Source organism: Amblyomma americanum, chromosome 3 (genome assembly GCF_052857255.1).
Source record: "Amblyomma americanum isolate KBUSLIRL-KWMA chromosome 3, ASM5285725v1, whole genome shotgun sequence".
Classification (NCBI taxonomy): Eukaryota; Metazoa; Arthropoda; class Arachnida; order Ixodida; family Ixodidae; genus Amblyomma; species Amblyomma americanum.
Window position 1 is genome coordinate 145,468,151 of NC_135499.1, and position 19,261 is coordinate 145,487,411.

Consider the following 19,261-nt stretch of genomic DNA (forward strand, 5'->3'; position numbering starts at 1 on the left):
AGCCTGGGTTGCTTTGGGACGTTAAACCCCTATAAACCAAACCAACCATCAACATATATAGGTCCACACTTGAATATGCCTGCACCGTATAGGATCCCTGGCTCAAAGATGACATTCAGAGAGTAGAAAGAGTGCAAAGTTTAGGTGTTCGATAAGTTTTCGGAAATTATACAAGACACTTCAGCATAACACGTGCTAAGGAGAGCCTTGGCTGGATTTCATTAGTGTAGCGCAAGAAGATGCTAAGACTGAAATTTTTTCATAACATTTTTTATTCTCGAACAGGTATATGGCATGATAAGCACATAGATCCTCCTGATTATGTCTCTTCACCACAAGACCATGTGAACAAAATAAAGTAAATAGGCTGCAAAACTGTAAGATATCAAATGTCATTTTTTCACGGAACAGCTTCAGACTGGAACCAGTTGCCCCATGATGTTGCCACTACCACTGGAAATTATCGCTTCTTTTTTGTTGCTTGTGTAGTGTATGCATGTGAGCAAAGTGAAAATGCGAAAAAGGTTTTTTTGTTCTCTTGAATTCAAGGAATGTGTTTCTGTAATTGTTGTGCCCTGTGACTTGTGTTTATGCCACTAATATTGCTATTTTTGTGGTTTGTTCTTGCAATGTTCTGTATGTATCTTATCACAATGTTGTGTCATGACAATTCTTCTGCATTTTTTTATTTTGTACTACCCTCCCCCCTACTGCAATGTCCTTTGTGGGGCTGTGGGTACAGTGCTAAACAAATAAATAAAAAAAAGTTCTCACAACCATGTGACCGTTGGTAAAGAATGAGTAAGGTGGCCTTGCTTTACATATTCCTGATACCTCTATGTAGTAGTGATATCCAGGACCCCTAGTTTCCCAAAATTCTGCAAAAAATCGCAGATTTCAGCATTTTTCGCTGCATTTCTTATTAGTAGCCACACTTTTTTTATGCTACTGTCGTACCGGAGATCAGTAGGACCAACAGTACGACAAAAAATGACTGATTTATTTTATTTGCACGAGTATAACTTGAGAGTCGAGCCTGAGATTTCAGGAGAATTTTAAAAGACGTCTCAAACTGTTCAGGCCAACCGTGACTGAGGCCCTCCCCGCCCCTCCCAGGGAAAAGGGCATACTAAAATAAGGAAACTGTGGATACGTCAACGTTATATAAGAGGCAGCACTCCAGATGCGCGGAGCACAATGGAACGAAGCCAAGCTTCCGATACTTCACTGCACACAGCCTCCCATGTAGCAGCCACCAACAGTTGGTGTTTCGAGCTGCCCAGTACTGCACCCATTTGCCCTTCTTTGCTTTCCCTACACCATTCAGCTATTTCAGTGACTTCTGGAGATATCGTATTAAATTAGGCGTGGATATGAATTTCTTCCCCCTGTTGTCAGAATATAATTAGTTTTGATATACCTTAATTCGTTCTCATATTATGGAAAAATAACTCAAGCCTAATTAGGTATTTGGTAACGATTGAACTCAATTTTGGTTCCGAATGATATGCAGCAGCAGCCAAGGACCTGCGATGCATAGCTATGCTATTTATATTGTTATAGAGATACATCATCATACAAAATGATAAGTTATGTCGAAGCTCCATAATTCCCAAATATAGTTAAGTGACATCATTTTTTGGAAAATTTGATATGTTCGATTCAGCCATAAAAATAAAGCATAGCTCCATAGTTCAGTTCGTTCTGAACTGAACAGTACAAGATTAATTGAAACTGCACCACAAAAATGTAACAAAAACTTCCGTAAGGCTAGTCATGTCTGCAAAAAAAATGAGAAAATTTGCAAATTTTCTCATTTGAAAAAAAAAATGCAAATGAGAAAATGGCATTAAAGTGCGCACGCCAATCATTCGAAGGTCGTTGTTGAGGCCTCAGAAAATGGCGAAATGCGGACGTTCGAAAAGAATTTCACAACAGTGAGTAATACCAGTATGTAGGGAAGGGTACCACAATTTGAATAAGACCCAGATGCCGGCCATTGAGGACATGGTTGCAAGAAGCAAAGGGCGCGAAATACTGCCACATTTTGCCCCGAACTCGCCATTTCAGCACTTTGGAGGCATCAAATATATGCATTTTAATAGCTGGAGGTTGAATGAGACCTTGAAACATTGTAGGCAGGTACTTCAGAGTATATTTAATTCAAATATGCCATTTTTGAAAAATCGAAATTTTTGCATTTTTTTCCTAATTCACGACCTGCGTCACCCTTTAAGGCTGGTGGCGAAGGTCACTTTAGCTGCCTTAGACGCTATGCTCATACCTTGGTTGTAAATGTAACACAGCGTCAATTCTGAAGCATTACTTGAAGTCTCCCACGTAATATTGCAGATTCTCTATTCTCAATTAGCAAAATTTAAAATTTTCCACTGCAGAAAGTTGGGGACCTTAGTGATATCCACTGGTTTGCAAAACAGTGAAGCCACAAGTGCATCCTTCACATGAAAGATTAGCCTGTTCTGTGGCCAAAAGTAGAGCAAGCAGGAAATGGCTAAATGAACAGTCATTGACATCAAAACATACGGCAGATGCCCATCGTGGGTGTTCAACATCCATTTACAATTGCAATGCACTGCTCATTGCCACCACTGTAGTCTTTATATTCAAGGACTTTTGCCTCATGTGACTTGAAATATTTGCACTAAGTTAGCAAAACTTCCAGAGTAAGCAAATGCTGATACCGATTGACTCCTGGCTGAAATGCTGGTACACCAGTCTTGGCACTCTGAGTATGGCTGTTCAATTCCCCTCTCACCCAGTGCCAGTGATGCATGATCATTTTTCTGCTTTGGTATTTGGTTAATGCCAGACTGTGTCTGGACAAGAGACTGTGGCATTCTGCAAGATTCTAAAGTCTTCACTTGATGAACAACAATGCACCTGTGCTTGAGTGAGACATTGTGACTAATGCCAGAGATTGGCTTATCCCAGGCTTACTGCACCTCCACCTTACTCCACCACTCTGTGCCTAAAACATGGCATAAAAAGGCTGTGCACCACAAAGATTTAACATTTCTGCAAATTTCTGAGATGTGCAATGTGTTTGTGGCAACTAGTGTCCCTTTTCCTGCACCGATGATGATACCACACAGGTAGCAAAATTTATCACGCATAAACACAAATTTTCTATAAACTTTTTTTTTTATTTGGAATAGATTGCCGAATTCTCATCACTAACAGTGTTTTAATATATGTGCAGAGGCAAACTGACTTTTGAAAACGACGGTGGCACTAGAAGTAAAGCATTTGTTCAGTTAAAGGCAAAAGGTATAGTTTCTCAATAGTTAGCTTGCAAAGGTAGCAACACAACCCATTGCTGTGAATAGACAACAGTAGTGACTATGAAATATGAGGCATTACATTAGTTGATAAACACATTGCTAACCTCTTTCCAATTGCTAACCTCTTTCCAAACAGTAGTGACTATGAAATATGAGGCATTACATTAGTTGATAAACACATTGCTAACCTCTTTCCAATTAATAACAGGCATTTTAAGTTAAAAGGTGGATCTGCACAGATCAACCTGTGACTTAGAGAATGATTTCCGCTCTGAGGGTGTCATGCTCAGAAAGCCTTAATATGGTACATGCCCAGTACATGCCTGAAACAACATAGCAGCAAGAAGTCCCATGCGAGCTGCCAAGTTGCACAAGCATATAACACTGAATAACTGCCCAGGCCAACAGGCAATATCTGGCGTCGGCCAAGTTCTCAAGTACAGTACAGAGCCCATTTTTATGGAATATTTAATGTCGCACACAGGAACAGATAAAGGGCTTTACAATATTCACAAAAAGTAAAGTTTGCAGTTGGTGTCACAAAGACCCCTCTTTAACGAGTGCTGAGGAGGTTCCTACTGCAGCATATTTCTTCTCTTTAGCAAGACTGCTCTGGGCTGCCTCCTCCTGTCTTAAGAATGCTGCCTCAGGTTCAAGTGTGGGCCTTACCACGTACTGGTATGACAAGAACACAATTTAGGAAAATGGAATGTTACAGGCGTCTTCCCGACCTTGTGTATTCGCTACAAGCTGCTCGAAGCTCATCCAAGAAGCTAGGGAGAGATGAGAGAGAGAAACAAGTCTGAAATCATGCTAAAAAATGTCCACTTTAGCACATTCTTCACTCTAAATCACTGGCAACACAGATTACAGTACATCATAACATCACTCTATTTTTTTACTCACCTGGCAAAATTATGGACACATGTTCCCCCCAGCATGATACGGACTGTTGGATTGGCCACGTTGAGTTTATATATGGAAAGGGACTCCTCATAGGTCACTCCACCCGCAATGAACACTGTTATGTCCTGGTAGCGCAGAATGCTACCACTGCAGAGTGGAAAACAATGCACTTGAGCCACTAGGCACCTTATAAACAATCAACATCATGGACATAGCATGCACACTAAGTGAAAAGTTCAATACAAACAATAAGCCACGGCAGAACGTTTGTTTGGCGGCCTCCACTTCACCACGAAGCAATGCCGTGAATAGCCCTGACACTTTCACTAAAAGGTGGGATGTGGTGTGCTATGCTCAAGAATCGCTGGCAAAGAAGTTTCAAAACTTTATACAATAAAAAACACAAAAAATGGGTGATAAAGCTTCCAGAAATTTGCCACACTTAATTCATTTTACTTTTTGCTGCCTCGTCCTATTTTGTTCGCAATATCTCCTACTGTATAGTATCTATTAGCGTGCGTGGTGAGGTACAGCCTTTGTCAAAAGTTCAGAGCCCAAGCAGTTTGCTTCTGCTTCATGTTGTGTGCCTTGTTATGCATTGCCTGCATTCAAAATTTCTTCAAGGTGAGAGGAATTTTCTTTTTACCTCTCCAAAATTTATGGCTCTAGTGAATGCCTTAGAAACCCCACAACATGACTACAAAGTGAACCCCTTGAGCGCCTTACGTGTGACAATGGCTGTACATGTTATAGGCAAAACACTGCTCTCCCTTTTGCTGCAGTGCACGGTGTTGCCCTAAAGATCACAACTGATAAGTCTTGCAAATGTTACCTGTCTGACGGTGCATACGCTTGAGGGTAAGCGTTGTCTCTCAGCCGGCCTCTCAACAGGTCTTCCAATATGTCATAGACAAGAGGCACATGCTGTGTGTAGATGTTCTCCACACCCTGAGAAACAACAAATTTAAGCTATCAGCATGTTTAAAAATGTCTGAAAACATTTTCCTCGGAACAAAATGTGCATAGCTTGCGTCGTGGTCACAAATGAGCCTTACAATATGGACAGTTGCTCACACTGGGCAATTCTTGGAAGCAATGACTTTCTGCGATACTTGCAGATTCGCAATACTCACTGAGCGGCACAGAGCCTCAAAGCTGCTGCTGCTGATGAGCATAGCTGTTGCAGCTCTTTTAAGGAAGCAATTAGAACAAAAAAATGTCTGAGCTCAACGAATGAACAGAATTCCTCATTTTAATTTTAAAACACTCACTTCAGCCACCTCAAGCACAGCGGAGGGTGCTAAGCCTCAACAACTGCTCCACCTTTGGGCTGCGCCGTGTTGCTGTGCAGCTGCTCCTTTGAGCTTTCGCTCCTTTGGTAAAAAGAGGTGCCTTTGCTGGAAAGGCCTTCGAGGAATGCCTTGTGACAGGGGTATAAGACATTAATATTTAGTGAAATTCACGAATTTTGATTTTGACCCCAAAATCAAAATTCTGCTTCCAAGGTCAACTGTCGTGAGAAAATAAGGCTTCCTTTTGTGACTCCTCTACCATATAGTGCCACCCATTACCATTATGTCCATATTTCTCTCTGAAGTTACAATAAAAAAAATTCTTTAAAAATCAGTCATGCCTGAAAAAAAAAAAAAGTAATGTATGCATTTTGTCTACACAGTGTGAACAACTGCAGGTCTCTTTAATGTACTCAAGAATGAAGAACCATGTTCATAAAGCAGCACAGATGCTGAAATGGGCACTAACCTTTAGACCTTTGATAACCTTCTTGGTGAAAGCACGCACATTATCAGCGCTAAACTTGTCAACAGGCTGAAGCTTACGTTCTTGAAAATCTAATGCTGCTGGTATCATCTGTATATAAAAAAAAGAAACAAACACTTACTGAAGCAACCCCTCTACTAAATACATCTAAAGTTATGAAAAAGTGAGAAAAATAAAGGGAAAGAGAGGAGTGAAACTAATGTTTCACACATTCACAACCAAAAGCCACTCCATGGGCTACATGAGAAGCTGCAATGAACGGCTCTTAACTAGTTTTGATCCCCTGGTGCTCTCTTTACCAGCAATAAAATCTTAGCAGACGGACATTTTGACACCTTTCCCCATATTCAATATATAGCCAAATGAGGCAGGCATGAAAAGTGCAAGCTCATATTTTGGCATTGAATTACCACAGCAGGTAACCAAAGTGGCTGACAACTACAGCAGAACCTTGATGATACGGATCTCACAGGGTCGCCAAAAACATTCGTATAATCCAAAACGAACAAAATCTGAATGCAGAAGCATGGGGGATTCATGCAGACCTCTTTATGGCTGACGGAATTCATTTATGGGCACACACCACCGATCACTACTCACGATCTGTACTGTGCAACTGGCAATAACGATGTCGGCAATGTACGGGCTGCACACCACAACTCACTGGTACCGGATTGTACTGCGCAACCAGCGATTGCAATGTCTGCGATATGTGGGCAGCACTTAGTGCTCGAGAGTACGGTTGCGACATGCACGTTCGTATCATCCATAGTGGCGCAGTTGAGGGATGAGCACACTCGAAATTGTAGACATTATAGTATACAATGCACTCTGACCAGAGAAATTTACAAATTTGTATAATTTTGAAATTCATATCAACTAGTTTTATGGGGTTCAACCTCCCAAAGCAACTCAGGCTATGATGGACACAATTTGTATCAACTGTGATTGTACTATCGAGATTCCACTGTACTCGGCTCCTCAGGAAACTGGCAATTTGGGAAGTGGAAGCATTGTGCATGAAAAACACTGTGCATGCGTGGTGATGTACCACACATAGTGCACTGTTGGAGATTAACGGTAATCTATTAAAATGTGAGCAAGCTATCACGTGGCGCCTCCAGGAAAGCAGACCACAAGTCATACACACCACTTTGGTGTTCATGAATTGAACCCCTAGAGTGAAGGTGTGCATGCGTAATAAGATAAGCTCCAAAACCATGTGTAATATATTGCAGGAATTCAGGCATTAATGCTCAATTAAAGTAAACCCTTCTGCAGACAGGGCATCGAAAAACAATAAACACTGCTCAAAAATTTGTTTTATTGATATTACAATGATGTCTATGCATCATGTCAAACACTATAAACTGTGAAAAAATAACACCCTTAAGGGTAACGGAGTGGATTCCAAGAGAAGGCAAGCGTAGCAGGGGGCGGCAGAAGGTTAGGCGGGTGGAGGAGTTTAAGAAGTTCGCAGGCATAGGGCAGCTGGCAAAGGCCTCTGCCCTGCAGTGGGTGTAGTCAGGCTCATGATGATGGTGAACACTCCTTAGAGGTGAGATATAGCAGCATAGAGACACTGCATGTAAAGTCATGAGTCATTTCTATTCCCTCCATGTCATGACCCTAAAATGAGAGCTATTGTTAAATAAATAAATGAAATAAAATAAACTACTCCGCTCCTTTTTTTAGATAACTAATGTGAAAAACACTTCCACAATGGGCAATTATATTAAAAGATGAATGACAAAACCTTTTCCAACGCCAAATAAAGGGTCTGGAAAAGTACCTTCTTCATAGACAATTGTCTACTACACTTGAGCGAAGCTAGCAGGAAGCAGCATGGTGGAGGTTCCAAAAAAAAAAAAAAATATTTCCCACTTGGCGAACTTTGCTAATTTACTATTGAAAGATTTTACTTGCATTAATACTAGCCATAAAGCTGTGCACAAAAAGTACCACTATGCAGCTTCATTTTTTTTTTTCTGCTTCATGTCTTCATGTCTTTTAAATTCTAATATACAGTCCACAAACTGCTGCACACAGTGACTGAATTTGACGCACTTTGATACTCACTCGTAAAAGGGTCTCCGAGATTCCTCTCACTTTCAGGAGTTGTGTCAGGCCACTGAGGTCATTACTGCTGTGTTTGTCGAAGTGCAAGGCATACAGTATGACCAACCGGAGACAATCGATGTCTCGAACTTTGCTGCTGCCAATCAAGCTTCGTATCCTCTACAGAAGAAAACAAAAGCATTCTCAAAAGTTCATATATTAAAACGAGGAAGAGCAGCAAAATTATGTACAGTGAAAGAAAGTAGCATTCCTGCCTTACTGTGTTCATTAGTGAATTTCAGTGAACTGAAATGTCAGTGCAAAGAAGTGGCAACAGCCACGAACTATGATCACTGAAGGTGGACAGGCCAGTGCGAGAGAACGAAGTCTAAGGCTCAGTCCTCTACCAAAATTATTACCAATGTAACAGATCGAAAACTGAATAATTAAAGCCAGCTGTATTTGTGCTAACTTTTGCACAAGCAGTAGCAAGAAACAGAAGCAAGTGAACACCACCCAAGCATGAGCCATTCGATCTCACTGCAAATGTAATCTAGTATCTAGATATGAACGGCATTGTGATCATTTGATTGAGCAGAAGAGAGCAAAGAAGAAGCTGTCAGCTTACAGACAGTCTGCCTGTTACAAATATTCAGACATAATGAACATATCAGATGTGATTTCAAGGTTTGTTGTTGACAGGCATGCTGCTTGATTTGTAGCACTGCAAAAATTAAGGGTGGAAAGCTGCACACTCAAGCTTCTTAGTGCACACGTGTTACAACAATGCACGCATGCCATAATACAGTAGCATACAATGGTGAAGTCCGGTGTGTGCCTCTGCTAACCGACTCCGCTGACAAGTCATTTCGCATAAGTAATCTCAATTGCCTTCCTAAGGTAATGATTACTAAATAATGTGACAACAATTTGACTTACAATCACCTCTAAGTTCAAGCCAGGCCCAGAGATGTTGTAAACTGTAACAGTACAGCTTAGCGCCACCTACCTGTCAGTATAACACACTGCTGAATAGAAGTTAAAAGTGTATTAATGCCAGCAGGCATCAAACGGTAACTGCAATTTTCCTTCACGCACCTTGAGGAGGTCTGAATGGTCCCTGGTAGCAACGATTTCTTGTTCAACCTCAGACACCTCGAGCAGGCTGTGGGCACCAACTAGACGTGACAGCTCACCCACAAGTGTGACATGCTTGGCCACTGTGCCCTGAATCTTTTTGAACTGCGGATAGTGCTCCACAAAGGCCTGCACAAGGAGAGACACAAAAGTGAATTGTTCCGTTTTTTTTTCTGTTCCAACGTGGTACGACCGGTGAATGAAGCAGACAATACAATCAAGTCTGTCCACAACAGCAGACATACTACCTAGTAATCCTGATGTTAACACAGCCAAGCATCACTACCAACAGGGATTCCAAAATTTCCTAAAAAGTAAGGCTACCAGCAGGTGAAGCACGAAGGGGGCAATTTCTTCATGGTCCCAAAGTGCACTGAAAATTAAATGGCCACAGAAAGAGGTGTTTGAGCTTGGCTTTGAAATGCTTGCAATATGTAGAGTACAGGCCATCAAGCGCCCATGCCGCGTACGAGACCTCAAAAGCAAGCAGGAAATTTACAATACATATTTTATAATTCCCGCTTTCACACCTCGCGGCGACGTGCGGTGCCGAACTTTCGCGCAAAAACCTGGCATACGAAGTCATGTCGTGCAAGTGACGTCAGCAGCCGGGGGTTCACAGTGCCAAATTCTTTCAGACGCCATGCGCTACCATGGCCACGGCCACTCCGTGCGCGCCGCAGCCGGCGGAGGTAGGGGAGGGGCTGAGTGGGCGGGGCCAGCGGAGGAGCACACCCATTTTGGTATGTGAGAGGAGAGGGAAAGGCGCAAAGACGCGGAATTTTGTCTGCATATAACTCAGCTTTCACAAAACGCATTAAAAAATTCTTGCTAGAGGATAATTATGAAGCGGCGTCCTCTAACATCTCAGACATATCGCAACTTTATAGAGAGCCCCTTTCTGGGGCCTTGAACCGCAACAGAAAAAGTGGACTTTGCCTGCTATAAAATACTATATAGATTTACAGGAACATTTCAACATGTCATTATTGCCACAGGTAAAGGCCATTTAATATTTACAGTACATCAAAGAGTTATAAGCAAGTTAAAAAGTTAGAGGCATTTTTTTTTACTAAAAACTAGGTTATTAGCTGCTGTATGCTTGTTAGATGCCTGTTCAAGTTTGAGTAAAATATGCTTACAGGCTAGCTGGTTCATGCCCAGGGAAGTAAAAACTGCACAAGCAAGACAGAGACAAAAGGAGACATGCCCATGGTGCCGCTTTTATTTATCCTTTTGTCCCCAACCTGTTTGCACAGTTTTTTCTTGCCTCTTAAGATCTGCATACCTTCATGTCAGCTATGGACTCGACTTTCTCATGGCTCTTGGTCTTGGCCTGAAATTCTTCCATAAGGTCCTTAATGTTTGAGCCAATTTCACCAAAGTTCTTGTACATGTTCTGTGCAAAGATAAAAAAGGATTAGTGATTAAAGTGATTAAAGGACTAATAACACTGGGAAACTTACACTGCTATAGAACTCATCATTATCCTCAGACAGAACCATGTCCCTCAAGTCCCGTGAGATGCCAGGAACTTGGGAAAGGTTGACCCTGTTGTTTTGAATTTTCAGCAGCTCATGAACCATTGCTTGATATGTCCACTGCAAATGAAAACCAATGTTTCTATACATAAAGTGAGTCCAGGGAATATCAGCACATTCAAATATAGGAAAAATGCACTGCCCTTTAATACTGGCACATGACATACACAATAGCTGAAGGCTTGCTGCAGGCAATGGGAAGTAGGATTCAGTGAAGACCAATAGCAAAGTATGTGCTCGGCGTAAAAAGGAACGACATAGCACAGACTTTTCTGACCAATGAAACACATCCCATAAGTCTCCATGTAACAATGCTTTGAAGTAAGACACAGAGCAAAGAAACACTACTGCTAATGGTACACTTCTGAAACCAATCTAGTAGCAACTTGGTGCCACAAGCACCCACTCCTGCACTGTACCAGAGGTATTCAGGTGGACTGCCGTATGTGGAGGCAAGAAGCAAACATGTCAACAAGAAAACACCACGGCCCTCTGTTTTCCTACCGAATGAGCATTCTGTAATGTAAGCAGGAGACCATCAGGCTGCCGACAACTTAACCTCCTAGCGGAGTTGGACCAGCCAGGCTCGGCACAACCTGACTGTCATTTCTGGCTCACGAGGAGTCCAGTTTGTTGTGTGCTTTCTGGTACTCAGGGTTTAGTCTAAGATGAGTAGGGCTTGTTCACAGCATTTTCTTGTTTTGCCGACAGATGATAGCACGAGTACTAAATGACCATTTTTGTACAATTTAAAAAAAAATGTGTCAATTAGGTGGTTAAGGAAATGTGTATGCAGAAAATAGGAAAACAACCCAGCCTTCCTGGCTTAGTGATTGATGTATGGCATCAGACATCATGGGCACTCGTTAAGTTTCTGGCACCGGATGAATGCCTGTGTACCATAATTATATCCAATTCTAATGTGCCTCCTGTTTAACACACGCCCAATTTCAATGCCAACAAAAACAGAAAATGAAAAATGCCAAAAAAAAAGATGAAGAGCACTATAAAATAGACGATATCTGCAGCAAAATGCCAACTGAAAATACAAAAAGGAATAACCGCTAACTTCTAATGACAATTACACTGTGGAAGCTTCAAGCATGGTTTTGCTTACATATCCTATCATTGCATGTATGCCATTTTAAGACTCAATTTTTATGACAAAGATGCGGGTTAGAAATAAGCCAATATAATACAAGCAAATTTGCACCACTGCTACTAAGGCATAACGCAGCACTCGACCAACTATACACATACTGCTAGACGCCATCTCCCTGCCAGCAGTGGAAACTGACACACCTGCTGCTACAGACAAAATGCAACAAAAATTAAATTTTTCCTGTCTCTGCAACACACTTAAACTGGGAAACATTCAATGCTACAAGAAGAGTTTAACTACCCGTTTTCACATGATGATGATGATTATGGATTTTTATGGCGCAAGGGTATCTATGGCCAAAGAGCGCCATAGGACAAGGTATTTTTGACTTCTCAATGTGGGGTCAAAGACCCCTTTCCCAAGCATTTCACCCTAATTAAGCCAAGGACCAGACCAGGGGAAAGCTTGTACTCATTGTATCACCAGTGGGTACTAGGCGGCACTAGGGATCAAAACCCACCTCCCGCATGCGAGGCGGATGCTCAACCACTTGTCCACCACTGCGGTCATATCCTGTTTTCACATAGGAGAAAAGCTGCAGTATTTCACATAATAAGTAGTGATAATAACCATCGTCTCCATGGTTTGTGAAAGGGCATAAAGCCTTCACCACAGATGCAAACTTCATCTGTCACGAACCCGCCGCGGTGGCTCAGTGGTTAGGGCGCTCGGCTACTGATCCGGAGTTCCCGGGTTCGAACCCGACCGCGGCGGCTGCGTTTTTATGGAGGAAAAACGCTAAGGCGCCCGTGTGCTGTGCGATGTCAGTGCACGTTAAAGATCCCCAGGTGGTCGAAATTATTCCGGAGCCCTCCACTACGGACTTATTTGTTCCTCTCTTCTTTCACTCCCTCCTTTATTCCTTCCCTTAAGGCGCAGTTCAGGTGTCCAAAGATATATGAGACAGATACTGCGCCATTTCCTTTCCCCAAAAAGCCAATTATTATCATCTGTCACGATGGCAATACTAAGCTACAATCATTCTCATAACAGGCTCATGCTCATGTTGATGCAGTTTTGGGTGACACTGGCAAGCACTAGTTGAAACCACATGGCTAATATGTAAAAATCTTGTTTCAAAGGCAAATTGTTCACATGAATATGTACTATAACTTTAAAACTAGAACGGTGTAGGTTTGGGCGAGTTTGTGCTTCACACTAACTATGCAGAATCGAGTATACAGACAAGCCAACAAGGACACAGTGCTGACTTCAAAATTAATTTTATTTAAGACACACACACAAATATTCATGGCTGTATAGAAAAAAGGACAAGTAAATAAAGTAAGAAAAGAGGAACTATGCAGCAGTGGCTACACAAGCACAGTATTTATAACCGCGCATGCGCTCTTTTTTTTTTTTTTTTGGTAATGTGAGCATGTCTTCAATGCCAAGAGAGCTGCTTGCCTGATGTACGTATGGCAGTTAGTTTAGCATTGAACCAAAAAGCAGTGTGGTGACACATGAAAACGGCGACTAGGTGACACGCAATCGACTCCCGCTGATGATGCCATGATCACATGAGAAAAAACAAGTGCTTACGGGGCCACAAATATTGTGCTTGGGTGGCTACGAATGAGCCATTCATTTTCTCTTTTATTTTTCATTTCCTTGTCCTTTTTTTCTACCTGATCACAAATATTTGTGTATGCACCTTGAGTAAAATTCTGTCACAATTCAGCGCTGTATCCTTGTAGTCTTTCCGTGCATTCAATTCCGTGCTGTTAGTATAAAAAATGAGTGCCTGATTACAGTGTGGTAGCACTCATAGAGAAAATTTCCATACATAATCTATTATAAGCTGCTGATACTGTTTAGGCTTCTTCGGGTGTTTAAAGCTCAACATTTTACCCAAGCCCGTGACTGCATAAATGCTAACTCACACTGTGAAAAATATACTAAAGCACAAAACATGGGTGATGGGGAACATGATTTGCTGCTGGGTCAATGGGTGCTAAATGGTTTTCATGATACATATGGAAATAACAACTTGCCTGGTTGAGCAGTGGTGTAACCACATCACTTCTACGGTCCAAGATCAGCAGCAGGGGTGGCAACTCGGGCTTTCTGAAGTCAAAAAGCTTGGCCTCTCTCTTCATCCATTGCTACAGAATAAAATAAAATGCACACTTCAGCAGCTAACTCCGACAGAGCCAATGGCAGATGCTCTGAAAAATAACATTCAACTGGCAAGAATGTCCATTTATAATGCATAAAAAGGCAGATTGTTTCATTCTGTGTCTCTTGAAAATTGGCAGCTGAATCTGCATGGGTATTTAACTAATGTGAGTGGTCACTATGCATCAGAGTTCGGTGGTACATACGACTGCTGTGCTGCTTCATATAAACCATATGAGCCTTGCAAACCATGCATAATCGCTATGACAACGCCAAAACACTAGTAGATGTCATGGTTGGAATTTGCATAAATTTGAAAAGCCACACAAATGCACAGCTACAGTTGCGCTACTGGACCATTCAGTACTAATGGGCCATCACACAGCCCTGTCCAAAACGTTAGAGCAAATGAACTGCTCACAATGAGGCCTATTAGGTAGTATACCCATAAAACGACAATGGATAACACTTCCAGCAGAAATTGCTACAGCCTATCTTTCGTACAGCAGCAGACTTTATCATGGCAGGTTTAAATTAAAAAAAGTTATGGATGGCACTTAAGACCACGTATGTGCTTTGAATGCAAAAGCATTTTTTATTTCCTTTTAATTTTTTTTTATTTTTAAATTCTTCTTTCTTCCTTTCTAATGACATCTACTCATTAGCATACAGTCCTAAGGAATGCATATACGAGGTTCACCTCTGTTGGCCACAAAGCAACACGGTTTTGTGGCCTAGGTGTTGCGTGCTCGCCTCTCAGTCTGAAAGTCCTGGGTTCAATTCCCCGCATCTTCGGAAGATATTTATTTTTTCTATTGATACCACGGTGATGTCATCTGGGATTTTTGGGACCACTGCTGCTGGTCAACGTCGATGCCAGGTTTTGTTGCCAACTAGCCATATAATGTTTTCACATTAATAAGACAAACAGATGCTCAATACTAATGACCAGGGCCTGTGTCACACAGCCCACTTTCCAAACTTTCTGAAGTCAGTTTGTGCCATGTTGAGAACTCTATCTTGCACTTACACTTCTCACAAAGAAAAACCCTCATATCCCAATGTATGCCAGATTCCATCAAGTATTATGCATTCCATTCTTTGAATTTATGTAACACACCATAACTGCACTGTTTGGCAAAAGGCCTCACCGAGACACCTTCAGCAAGTCGCCGCGCTGGCTCAGAGTTGCACTGATACCGCACCACCGGTGCCTTGCGCAGGCTCAGGAGTAGTGCCACCAGACCCTGAATGCTCCTCTCAAAGGCAGCTGTGCTCCAGCGCTGACCCTGCACACATGCAACCAAGAGCACTTGCAACACTAGTCGCAACTTCGCTTCTTAACAATGCACACTATAGTACACATATAGAGGACAGCATGAATGCTTTGTTTGTATAAAAGAATGCTAGCATGCTGCTTTTGTGGGGACGGGTGGCTGCAGCTGGCATAGGACAGGGGTTAATGGAAATCGTTAAGAGAAGCCTTTGTCCTGCAGATGACTATGCTGGAATTATTACTGTAATTGTCATTATTAATCAACAGAACTTCCTCCCATATGATATGGTGTCATTTACGAAGAGTTCATTCAGATCCCTGGTCACGTGAAAACTTCTACATAAAAATATCCTTGAGAACCGGTTATCTTGTGCAATATTGAAAGCAAGACCTCACCTGAAAGCAGCCAGACAGGTTGAATGAAAAAAGGTGAGGTGCCAGGGCAACATAGTCCCCAAAGAATTCTTTGACCTCCTGAATGCACTCCTGGTCATCAGCCTCAGCAAGCTCTTTGATGTCACTGCGATTGACTGTGTTGCTAAAATCTGAAAGATAAACAACACTGAAGTGTATTCCTAGCACTGCCACTTCAAGTTCCAGCCTTCCTTTTTATGTTCTGTCAAGGTATCAGCTAACTGACAAAAAATGCCATACTGGTCATAGCAACCAGTAGATTAGAAGACAACAACAAAAGCAGGTATAAAAATATAAACTGAGTATCCTGCAACTGCCTTGATTGTGCTAATACGCAGCAAATTTTTCTATACTTAGTAATTTTACCCCTATGGCACAACAACTACAAATAAACGGGATTGCAAACCACCTCCAAGCAGCCACACAAAAATATTCAAAATTTTGGGCAAAAGTTCTAAAAACCACTCAGCATCTAGAAAACTGATGCTCCAAGAAAAAACAAAAGGCACCCAAAATGTGAAATTAAAGAAAACGACCACACTGCCAACAAAACCTGCACTGCACAACGCTAGTCAAACATCAGGGCCAGCTATAACTCGGCTATAGTACTGATATATTAACTCTTATCATACCGAGGCTATTTCCACTGAAAACTAAGATTTTATAAGCCAGTAACGGTAAGAAAATGAAATACAGGTATCGCCACTGCCAGCTATTTTCGCAAGCAAACTGCAATGATGGCAAGAGTTTTTTTATGCATGGATTCCAGTGTCTAGGCTACACTACCATATACTTCCAAATGGAGACCACGGAGTCCATTTCAGACTCCCAAGTTTGAATCGAGAGGCAGGAAAATCTTTAAATACAATTTTATCAGCAAAAAATGTCTCTTCTGCTTCAGACAAGAGTCACCATACCTAGAAGAAGCCGTGGAATCAATTTTTACTAAAAACAAAATTTAGATGAAGCTGTCCCCAGTGCCCTTCAAATGGCCACCAGCGACAACTCTGACACTGCAGCAATGATCAGCAACAGCTTAGTGAGCTCAATATTGTAAAGTGTTGCTTTGTCAAGATGACACATGTACTTTCTTTTAGCATGGGACTAATAAGTTCACTGTTATTAAGTCGACACTCATTGTTCAAAGTATTTTCGTAATTACTTGTTGTCTGCAATGATGGTCCAGTTGTATGGCAAAAAAATCAGCCTTGTTCCAAAATGGTGGCAGGGCTCACGACAGTTTACAATTTTTTTTTATAACTCATGTAGCTAGAGAGATTCATAAGACAGCTGAACACAACCCAGAAAATTTCAAGCCAGTTAAAGGTGGAACTAGTTTTAAATAATATGTGGAACAAGTAAATAATGTGTCACATTTCTTCTTTGGTGTACAGCCTTCTATTAGCAATCAACTCACAGATATAGTATTGGCCGTAGCGGGGATTTCTCAGCTCCTGCACAAGCAGCTCTATATTTTCCCTGATTGGCCGCAGGAATGCAATGCACTTCAGGTGCTTCATAGGCTCAGTGCCACCACACATGTCGATCCTTTCAAAGAGGTAGACTTCCTTCAGCAGCATCTCCGACTGGGCATACACCACGCTTACGGTGGTCGTCTGAAAGGGCAACAATTTAGCCAAATAAGTGTGAAAGAGAGTACCTTCATTATGGAGCTCTGAAATATAGCCTGAAGATGCATTATACAAGTAACGCTATAAGGTAGCTTCCCTCTCTTTCCGACTAAAAAAAATAAAGCAGTTCCCCACCTTTTTCCACGGTGCTATAAACAAAATGAAATACGGTCGCTCCTTTAGCCTGACACATATTTAAATTATAAGGAGGATGCCTCCGAATGTACAAGTCAAAAAGCAAATTCTTACGCTATGGTTCTGATACCATCACTGCCTTATCAAAAAGCTGGGCACTTGCCAATGAAAATATCGCAAAAACCAGCTCCCTGAGGCTTGCCTGCCTTTCTTCACAAGAACAAAAGGAAAAGGCACATAAAATTCACTATCATAAAACACAATATTCAACATAGGTTCAAAAACACATGAACACTACAATCTCAATACCTGTTCCCCTTTTACAATGATCAGATGACTTCCCATGCACGATGCAGTAAGACCTACATTGTAACAGATATAAATGAAAAAGTTATGTCTCTAATGGCACAGTTATCACCCTAAATGCGTGTTTAAAATGAAAGTGTAGCCATAGCAGTGACGTGTACAGCCCAATACACTGCAGTTAACCAACCGCACTGTTCAGCCAACATCTAGTAAAGAGTGACACAAAGCGCGACAAGTATTACCCATCACTTTCAGCACCATAAAGTTCAGCCTTGGTGCTAGCAATAAAAATTTTGTGCGGCATGGGCAGAAAACATGCTACACATTCACACATAGCGCATGCATCTGCTGTGTGCAACAACCACTTTACTTTTTTTTTTCACAGGAAAGGTCAACAATATAAGCGTATCAGGCATGAAATCGTTGCTTTCATTTTCGCTGCAATGTACTAGACTATAACGATCGCTCACCTCCTAGCTGCCAAAGGGGCGATGACATTTCTGGTTTCAGTAATGAACTAGCAATAAATTCATTCATTTAAAACACTTCCCACAACTCGCAGGCGATAATACAACATACAGAAGAAAAAAAACACGCAGCTCCTGTTTTACTGCGTGAAAACAGCGGTTTTAAATTTGAAGACAAGCATCCAGATGAACAGCCAACAGCACACAGATGCACAAAGTGAACATGCTACTTTATCGCGCAAGTTTTGCATTACGCAGCGTGTCATTCGGTGGGGACCTCTACGTTTTAATGCTCCACCTCCCCCCGCAAAAAAAAAAAAAAATGAAATGAATTGTACTGCGGAACCGGCACGTAACATGCCAACATAAACCTGAAAAAATATGCGGAGCACTGCGCCCCGACGTCACTCAAGTGGCAAAATCACATTCTGCTTGACGCCACACAATACACTGACGTTTATAAAAGCGGAATGGTACGAGTAAACGTTGCCTTACGGTTTCCTTATCCATCATCAATACTTTCATGCCCGGCCCACTTTCTTCTATCATCTTGTCAATGTAGAGTCGGATTGCAGCAACGGCGCTCATCTTGTTCCGTTTCCAGTTATCCGCTCAAGCAGGCACCAATGTTATTCAATTGTAGAGGGCTCAAAGACACACAGGTCGCTCGCTCTTTCGATCTGTCACTGGGTCCTGAGGACACCTGTCCGCAGATGTGACCCTGCCCCTCTACGCCCTAGAGACAACACAACCGAAACCACGAGAAACACATAGAGAAAACTTCCACAGGCCCAGGTCAGATTTGCATGTAATGAAATTCACAACGAAGTTCATAGCGACACAGTAAAACTAAAACAGCTGGCGAAAAACGAAAACGTCTCCTCTGGCAGAAGAACACTTGCAAACTGCCGACGCCATTGCTGTTGACATACGATCATGTTGATACAGCCTCGCCGCCACTAAATCCTGCCAAAAAATAAAAAGTTAAAAGTACACGTCTAACAAAAGTAAATAAGCATCTTAAATTTT

General features: G+C 41.8%; 1 protein-coding gene across 1 annotated transcript; it reads right to left on the reverse strand.

Moving 5' to 3' along the window:
- Positions 1 to 260: 260 nt before the first annotated feature.
- On the reverse strand, positions 261 to 19,168 carry Vps45 (vacuolar protein sorting 45). Its single transcript, XM_077658152.1, has 14 exons — positions 18,728 to 19,168; positions 17,111 to 17,309; positions 15,676 to 15,824; positions 15,155 to 15,292; positions 13,880 to 13,990; positions 10,649 to 10,783; positions 10,471 to 10,581; positions 9,144 to 9,311; positions 8,067 to 8,225; positions 5,970 to 6,077; positions 5,041 to 5,156; positions 4,209 to 4,355; positions 3,482 to 4,075; positions 261 to 3,419 (listed from the first exon to the last, which is right to left on the reverse strand). Exons 1-13 carry the CDS (start codon positions 18,818 to 18,820, stop codon positions 4,015 to 4,017), a joined length of 1,695 nt encoding a protein of 564 aa, XP_077514278.1. The 5' UTR covers positions 18,821 to 19,168; the 3' UTR covers positions 261 to 3,419; positions 3,482 to 4,014.
- Positions 19,169 to 19,261: the final 93 nt, after the last annotated feature.

Excerpts from the sequence above, each read along its gene's own strand:
- Vps45 (XM_077658152.1), bottom strand. The coding sequence starts at position 18,820 with ATGAGCGCCGTTGCTGCAATCCGACTCTACATTGACAAGATGATAGAA. Across the intron at positions 15,293-15,675 it reads ACCTGTCTGGCTGCTTTCAG|GGTCAGCGCTGGAGCACAGC; the intron begins GTGAGGTCTTGC and ends GCATGTGTGCAG. Across the intron at positions 5,157-5,969 it reads AGGTTATCAAAGGTCTAAAG|GGTGTGGAGAACATCTACAC; the intron begins GTTAGTGCCCAT and ends GTTGTTTCTCAG.